The sequence below is a fragment of the Trichechus manatus genome, unplaced genomic scaffold, assembly GCF_000243295.1.
Source record: "Trichechus manatus latirostris isolate Lorelei unplaced genomic scaffold, TriManLat1.0 scaffold00185, whole genome shotgun sequence".
NCBI lineage: Eukaryota > Metazoa > Chordata > Mammalia > Sirenia > Trichechidae > Trichechus > Trichechus manatus.
In genome coordinates this window covers 4,025,876-4,034,235 of record NW_004444121.1, presented here as the reverse complement: position 1 = coordinate 4,034,235, position 8,360 = coordinate 4,025,876, and the positions used below count along the sequence as shown (strand labels likewise).

At 57.7% G+C, this 8,360-nt stretch overlaps 1 protein-coding gene across 1 annotated transcript; it reads right to left on the bottom strand.

Annotated features, from left to right (window-relative positions):
- Positions 1-2,811: 2,811 nt before the first annotated feature.
- Positions 2,812-8,226, bottom strand: ZNF707 (zinc finger protein 707). Its single transcript, XM_012558790.2, has 6 exons — positions 8,166-8,226; positions 6,703-6,770; positions 6,242-6,377; positions 5,755-5,868; positions 4,709-4,822; positions 2,812-4,246 (listed from the first exon to the last, which is right to left on the bottom strand). The coding sequence occupies exons 2-6, from the start codon at positions 6,715-6,717 to the stop codon at positions 3,420-3,422; spliced, it is 1,206 nt and encodes a 401-aa protein (XP_012414244.1). The 5' UTR covers positions 6,718-6,770; positions 8,166-8,226; the 3' UTR covers positions 2,812-3,419.
- Positions 8,227-8,360: the final 134 nt, after the last annotated feature.

Here is an 8,360-nt window from a genome sequence, read left to right as displayed (position 1 = left end):
TGCTGAGGTCCAGTTGTGAGGAGTTCCGTTTTATGCTGAGGTGTAATCCACACTGAAGGCTGTGGTCGTTCATCATCAGTAAGCGCTTCAAGTCCTTTTTGCTTTCAGCAAGCAAGACTGTGTCATCTGTGGGTTGTAGGTTGCTAATGAGTCTTCCTCCAATCCTGATGTCCTGTTCTTCATTTGGTCCAGCTTCTCGGATTACTTGCTCAGCATAGATTGAATAAGTATGGTGAAAGGATATAACCCTGATGCACACCTTTCCTGATTTTAAACCATACAGTATCCCGTTATTCTATTCGAACGACTGCCTCTTGGTCTATGTACAGGTTCCTCATGAGCACAATTAAGTGTTCTGGAATTCCCATTCTTTGCAATGTTATCCATAATTTGTGACGATCCACACAGTCAAATGCCTTTCCATAGTCAATAAAACACAGGTAAACATCTTTCTAGTATTCTCTGCTTTCAGCCAAGATCCACCTGTCATTAGCAATATCCCTTGTTCCATGTCCTCTTCTGAATCCAGCTTGAATTTCTGGCAGTTCCCTGTCAATGTATTGCTCCAACTGGTTTTGAATTATCTTCAGCAAAATTTTACTTAAGTGTGATATTAATGGTATTGAGATAATTTCCACATTGTTGGATCACTTTTCTTTGGAAAGGGCGTGAATATGGATCTCTTCCAATTGGCTGACCAGGTAGCTGTCTTCCAAATCTCTTGGCACAGATGAGTGAGCACTTTCAGTGCTGCATCCATTAGCTGAGACATCTCAGTGGGTGTTCTGTCAGTTCCTGGAGGCTCGTTTCTCACCAATACCTGCAGTGCAGCTTGCTCTTCTTCCTTCAGTACCGTCACATGGTTCCCGATCATATGCTGCCTCCTGAAATGGCTGAACATCAACAAATTCTTTTTCGTACATACCCATCACCTAGCCTCAACAATGATCAACATTTTGCCAACACTTGTTTTCCTTCTCCTTTTTATTAGATTTTAATGCAAATGCCAAACGTCATGTCATTTCACCGGTAAATATGTCAGAATGTTTTCTTAATAAGGACTTTTTAAAACCATAACCACCATATCATTACCACAAAATTGACAATAACTCCTTAATCCCATCTAATAGTCAGTCCACATTCGAATTCCCATGATTGTCTCAAAAACATCTTGTTACAGTTGGTTTACAGACCAGGGTCACCCCACCCGCCTGTGCTCGGTGTCTGGTCTCCTCTGCTGTACAACCTCCCCCACCTCCAGGCCAGCAATTCTGGCTGGGGAAAGGAGTCACTCATCCGGTAGCCCCGCCTGGCTGGACTTGGCTCTTGGCGTTTTTGAACTTGCCCCCTATTCCCTGTAAACTCATTTCCAATTCTATCATTCCACCTGCGTTTGTTGATGGAATTCTTAAAACAACAAAAACAATCTTTTTTTCCTTCACCAAACACCTGCGTAACCCGAGACACAGCTCACCAAGGACAGGAAGGGCCTATGCTTAGCCCCTCCTCGGTTCTCAGCATCCAGGCTGTGCCCTTGTGAGAGCCACTTGGCTGACCTTTATTTCTGGACAGTTCAGGACAAAGGGGTCACTTCTTCCTCATAAACCTCCCGTAGCAAACACAGCCTTCCCCCACTGCTTGAAGCACCAAATGTTCTGGCTTAGCTGCCCCACGTCTCAAGTGACGGCCACCAGACGTGTGGAAGGCCGGGCCCTCCTGCTCTTCTCAGTGGCTGCCCTGCCCAACCCGACCAGCTCCTCAGCACACCCACTGCCCACAGCGCTTTGGGGTTCCATGAGGCTCCTCTTCCCTAGAGGACAGGACGCACCCCCTGTGGCGGCTTAGCAGAGCTGCCACAGGCCGGGCAGTCTCAATGCTGAAAACTCAAGGGTGGTGGGAACCGCCCAGTCCTATGGGCCACACCAGGGCCTCTGGCCTCACTCTTCACCCAAACATCCCTGCCGCCGAGCCCAGAGTCAGAGAGATGGAAGTCCCGACAGCAAATAGCAGCAGCGTCACCTGCTGTTCTCCTGGCCAGGTGTCCTGACACAGCTCGCCATGGGCCACCCCACTGGACTCCTGTCTGCGGACCTGCCGGGGTCTGCACATAGGCCCCTGGGAGAAGGCCTTCCCGGATGCCGCATATCCCTAAGACGAACCAGAACAAGTCCTGGTGCTGTCTCATCAAAGGTCTGGCAGCCCAGAGTCGGCTTAAGTCCCTAAGTCCAGCCAGACTGGCAATGCTGCAGGTCTGTGGGCTGACGAATCCTCCCAGGAGTGCACTGAGACACGTGGTCCTCAGTCAGTGCACACAGGGGCCTCGACTCTGGCTGTGAGTAGGGCCGCGGGAACACCTTCTGCAGCACCTTCATTCACAACCTCTCCTTGCTCAGGTGGAGCTCGTGACGGCAGACCACACGTGGAGGGCGTGTGAGGGATGTCACTTCCTGTGCAAAACGGAGCTGCCTTGTCCAGAACACATCAATAAGAGGGAAGGCGGATGTCATGGACTGAATTGTGTCCCCAGAAAATCTGTCAACTTGGCTAGGCCGCGATTCCCAGTATTGAGTGATTGTCCACCATTCTGTCATCTGACGTGGTTTTCCTGTGTGTTATAAATCCTGCCTCTATGATGTTAACGAGATTAGGGGCAGTTATGTTAATGAGGCAGGGCTCAATCGACAAAATTAGGTTGTATCTTAAGCCAATCTCTTTTGAGATATAAAAGAGAGAAGCAAGCAGAGAGACAAGGGGACCTCACACCACTAAGAAAGCAGTGCTGGGAGCAGAGCGTGTCCTTTGGACCTGGGGTCCCTGAGCTGAGAAGCTCCTAGTCCAGGGGAAGATTGATGGCAAGGACTTTCCTCTAGAGGCGACAGAGAGAGCTGGAGCTGAAGCCTTGAATTTGGACTTGCAGCCTCCTAGGCTGTGGGGGAATAAACTTGTTTGCTGAAGCCATCCACTTGTGTTTCTGTTATGGTAGCACTAGAGCACTAAGACAGTGGGAGAGAAGACAAAAAATGGACAGAGAACGCATGGTGCTTGCACTTGGGGGGTCCCAGGCAAGGCGGCCATGGAGAGGCCAGGCTCCATCCTGACGGTGGGGAGGGGCACGGATTCAGAGCAGCTTCCTGGCACCTGAACCACAATGGGCTTCTGTGGATGCACACGGCCTCGATGCACCGCGGCAGTGCCTTTCCAGGGCGCTCGGGGACCAAGGGGCAGCCGCAGCCACTCCACTGGGTGCTCACAACCCCTTCCTCCTGCAAAACCCGTTTCCCGACTACTCTCCTGAGCTGCAAGGACTGAGGAGAGTCTCTCCAGGCAACGCCAGCCAAGGGCATTCACCCACCGTGCCGTCCCGAAGACCTACGGCCCACCTGAGAGCCCCAGGCCTGTGGGGCTGGCCCGGCGGGCACCTACACGTCCCCTCGCCTGTGGGTCCTCTGGTGCCGCGTGAAAAAGCCCAGGTGGCGGAAGCCCTTCCCGCAGAGGTCGCACGTGTAGGAGCGCTGGGCACGGTGCAGCTGCTGGTGGATGCTGAAGCCCTTGGGCCACCGGTAGGCCTTGCCGCACTCGGCGCAGGTGTAGGGCTTCTCGCCGCTGTGGACCCTGAGGTGGTGCGTGAGGTTCTCCTTGGTGCGGAAGGCCTTGCTGCAGGCGCCGCAGCGGAAGGGCCGCTCCCCGGTGTGCGCCAGCTGGTGCCGCAGCAGGTTCGAGCGCTGCTTGAAGGCCTTGCCGCAGGCGGCGCAGCGGTGGGGCCTGTGCTCCGAGTGCACCTTGCGGTGCTGCGTCAGCCGGTCCCTCAGGCGGAAGGCCCGGCCGCACTGCTCACAGCGGAAGGGCTTCTCGCGCGCGTGGCCGCGCTGGTGCCGCAGGAGGTTGGAGGCCCAGCGGAAGGCCCGGCCGCACTGGAAGCACTCGAGGGCCTTGGCGCCCGTGTGCACGGTCTCGTGGGTGACCAGCCGGCTATGGCTGCTCAAGACCTTCCCGCACGTGCCGCAAATGAACGCGTGCTCGCCTGCTCGACACCCACGCCGCCGCCCACACGCCGGACGCGGGAGGGCTGGGCGCCTGCCGGCCCCGCTCGCTGAGGTGGCTCCAGGAAGCTGCCGCCCGCGGCCCGAGCTCAGGACACAGTCCTTCGGGAACGCGACTGTCCCACGGGCTCCTTCCCGCACGGGGGGGCTCCCGGGTGGGGGCGACGGCGGGCCGCAGGGTCCTTCCTGCCGAGGTCTCCCGGTGCCTGCGGGGGACAGATGTGTGGGTCCGCCGACGGGCTGCGTCACCAGGGGGCACCCACAAAGCATGACGAAAAGCTACCCAATCTGTTGTCAACTAGCTCTGGTCCACGCAGGGCGTCCAGGCCGCAAACACGCACAGGCGTGAGACAAAAAATGTGTTCACAGAAACGCCTGGATGAGCTAAGACTAGACAGCGGCAAACTGAGAAGGAACTTAAACGGTCAGGCGGAGGAAGGCGGTTAAGGAATGCTAGTGTGAGTGACGGGGGGTAGTACCGGTGGTGGGTTTAAATGGCCCCATGGCATGTAGCCTCACCGTATAATGAAACAAGTACATACCTGTGTACAGACACGAGAACCCTCGTTAGAATAAGAAAACACATTGTCAACTTGCTGGCTCAGGAACAGGGCCCTGTGCAGGAACCTGGAGGGGAGGCCTGGGGCAGCCGTGTGGGACCCACTCACCTTCCCTCAGACTTGGGAGCTGCGGTCCTCCCCATCCTGGGGTCCCAGAGAATTCAGGGTCTCCCCGATTTGTCTTGTTCTCACACAGCTGCTCGATTTCTCTTCTAAGAGACTCTGAAATAAAGGACAAAACAGAGCCTGGCACTCGCTTTTCTCGACAGAGAGGGCAGCTGGAAGAGCAAGTCTAGCCGCTGGCGACTCCTGGTCACACCCGAGCAGGCTGAGGTCAGCAGAGGCGGGAAGACACGGTCACCGCCACAGTCCCCCGACTCTTGGGAGGGAGCCCAGCCACGTTCCCTGGAGCCTGCACCCTCTCTGGGCTATGTGGTGATGCAGGGACCCTCCTGCTCCTGCCTCCTGAGACCCAGAAACTTTCTGCAAGTGGCCACACCCCACAGTCCTCCAGGGCTGGGACCACAGCGGCACTTACCACCAGCTGGCCCCCACCACCTCTGGGCCCCAGGCTCCTCATCTGCACAGTGGGATATAACAGCGCCTCCCTTCAAGGGTGGCCGTGAGGATTAGGTGACGTAAAAAACTGAAGCTATAAGCCAGTGCGTGGGACCCCCACCACCATCATGACGGCCACTTCACTTAACTCGGGCAGCACCTTGAAGGGACGCGCTGTATCATCCCCATTTTACAGACGAGCAGACGGGCACACAGAGTCAAGGAGCCCACCCCAGACCACACACGCGGAGACACTCAGCAGGATCCAACCCAGGTGTGTCAGGCTCTGAGCTGTGCCGGGGACAGCCTGGTCAGGCATCAAACGCCCCCACATGCAGGGTCTCCACGGGACGAGCCTCTCTCCCTCGGCCCGCCACCCCGGTCACCTCCCCCACCTCTCTTACCCACCCCCCACTAGAAGGACTGTTGTCAGGCTGTGCTCAGAGCAGGCCCAGGGCCTCCACCTGTGCATCTCCCAGGGCCCCCTGCTCAGAGGTGGACACTCCCTCAGTCACCACCACGAAGGCTGCAGTGGCTGCACTCCACCGCTCTCTTCCAGAGCTGAGGACTGGGGACAAGTCCCAACAGATGCTCACCTGGGCTGGAGCCCCTCGGCCAGGCCAGAGCCTCAGATCTCTCCCACTTGTCGGCCCACGGCTCCACCCACTTCTCCAGGCACAAGACGAGCTGCGGCCGCAGCCCATGGAGCCCTTGCCAAGGGGAGAACACAGGCTACGGCACTTCCACAGGCACAGCAAGGCCGAGGGGCTCAGACTACCCTCAGGTCACCAGAGAATAAACGTCCAGAGGCCCAGGCAGCTCAGGGTCCCCCGAAGAAGATCCCCGCAGCAGAGATGACAGGAAGGGAGAAGGGAGTCAGTGCTAGAAGCCCTCGCTGCGAGCAGGCTAGCAGGTGGTAGAAGGAAAAGGCCCCGAAAGGTCCTGGCGGCACAGACTGGCCGCGTGAGCCTGACACAGGAGGTGGGCGACCCCAGGACGGCACGAGAGGAACGGGAGGACCACCCTGACAGCCTGGCGTGGTCCCGCGGGGCTCCCCAGACAGACAGGACCCACAGCCCTCACCCAGCGCAGCCAGGGTCCGGAAGTTCTCCAGCATCACGTCCTGGTATAGCACCCTCTGGCTGGGGTCTAGACATGCCCACTCTTCCTTGGAAAAGTGCACGGCCACGTCCTCGAAGGTCACCGGCTCCCGCAACACCTACAACACCAACAGCGCCAGCCGGGACCAAGGGTCAGAATGGCACACGAGATGGGGGAACCAGGAAGGGAAGGCTGAGCGCGCACAAGTCTGCGCAGGACGGGACACGGCAATGAGTGGGCTCAAGGAGTGGGATGTCAAGACGCCCGCGGACAGCGAATGCATTTCCACAATTGCTCTCTCCTGTAAACTGATCACGGTGTCTTTTCTCCCCTCTCCTCCAGGCCCCCAGGCAGGGCCCAGTCAGGGAGCCTCGGAAGCCACTGACGGACCCCTCACGACAGATCTGTGGGGGGTCGGGCACACGCAGCAGCCACGGGCTTACCTGGGGTACATCCATGGGGGAGTGACACCAAGGCGGCCAGACCCGCAGGCTGCCTCGGGAGCACCAATCTGGGGAGGCAAATGAAGTGAGTGAGAGCCGCCCCGGGGATGCTGGATGCTGGATGCTGGAGCCCACCCCACACAGTGACTCAGTCAATTCTGGGAACACCAGCTGCAGTCACAAACACACGCCCTGGTCTGCTCTGTAAGCCACTAACTCCCACCAATGGAAGAGAACTTTGGGTGTGGGGAGGGGCCAGGACCCCTGTGGGTAAACAAGGACCCTGGGCTCCCTGGGCTCCCTCCACACACACGCACAGGAGCACAGTGATGTTCCAGTCAGCAGCCACAGGCACCACTAAGTGACAGCTGAGACCAGCCATTTCCGGCTGAGAGCCAGAAGCGCAACCACAAGCAGGAGATGGAGCGTGTGGGCTGGAGCCCCTGCCAAGGCGGCTTCTCCTAGCACTACCCCTGCTTCAGGCTAGTTCCCACAAACAAGGCCACATCACAGCCTTCCCCCAAATCAAAATATGGTGCAGCCCCATGTTTGGAAACCCCAGGCTGCTTCTGAAAGATCACAGCCTTCAAAACCCATGGGGCACAGCTCTGCTCTGACACATGGGGTCACCATGAGTCGGAATGGACTCAGCAACTGCTTTCCGTTTTTGGTATGGGGTTCAAACGACAAGGCATCATGAGCGAAGGAAAAGGCAGGGGAATCCTGGAAGAGTTCCACTTATCCAGTCACCCTCCTGAGAGAATAACGGGAGAACTGTTTAGTGGGGGACAGTGAAAGAGCTCAGATTGGGACTTGGTGAGTTTTAGGAAGCTTTGGTGCTAACTGGAGCCCTGGTGGCATAGTGGTTAAGACCTCGGCTGCTAACCAAAAGGTCAACAGTTGGAATCCACCAGCCACTCCTTGTAAATCGTATGGGAAAGTTCTACTCTGTCCTATATAGTCTCTATGAGGCGGAATCGACTGGACAGCAACGAGTTTGGTTTTTGGTTTGGTGCTGGTTAGGCAGCGGGTATGTGTCTGGGTCCCACTACAGTCGTCCAGGCGGGAGACAGAGGATTTCGTCCGTGAATGACAGCTGAAGCCATGAACCATCGAGAGTCCATATCGAGGAGAAAACGGGGCACGCCCTACAAACCTGAAAACGTAAGGGCCAGGGAGAGAGGGCGAGCTGGAAAGACTAAAGAACAGCCCCAGAGTCAGACAGGGCGGAAGCGGCCTCCAGGTCGAATGCCCGACCTGCCATTACCCTCTGGAATCCTCCCAGCGCCTGAGGGCTCACGTGCTCTCTGGCAGCCGGGGCAGCCCACAGGTTGCAAACATCAAGTCTTCCAATCTCACCAGGTACTGAAAGAGGGAGAGGCAGAGGAGGGGTCCAGGACGGCTGTCTGGGGTGGGGGGCCCGGGGAAGACGGAGGGGGTGTCGTGGGCCCGGGGACACTCACCAGCTACGCTCTGCCCGGCAAGCCTCCAGCCGAGGTTCCCAGCGCAAACCCCGCCGCGTCGGCGCCTAGGACTTTTACAAACTTCCCGAGCGGAAGTTGTTCTCCTGCCACCGGAAGCAGCGCTCCCGGCCACTCTAGGAGGCCGCGTCTCGGTGGTGCGCGCGCAGGCCTCCCGGCGGGGCGGGGCGGGGCGGG

Excerpts from the sequence above, each read along its gene's own strand:
- ZNF707 (XM_012558790.2), bottom strand. Across the intron at positions 5,869-6,241 it reads CCGGACCCTGGCTGCGCTGG|GGCTCCATGGGCTGCGGCCG; the intron begins GTGAGGGCTGTG and ends CCCCTTGGCAAG. Across the intron at positions 4,247-4,708 it reads GCTCCCAAGTCTGAGGGAAG|GCACCGGGAGACCTCGGCAG; the intron begins GTGAGTGGGTCC and ends TGTCCCCCGCAG.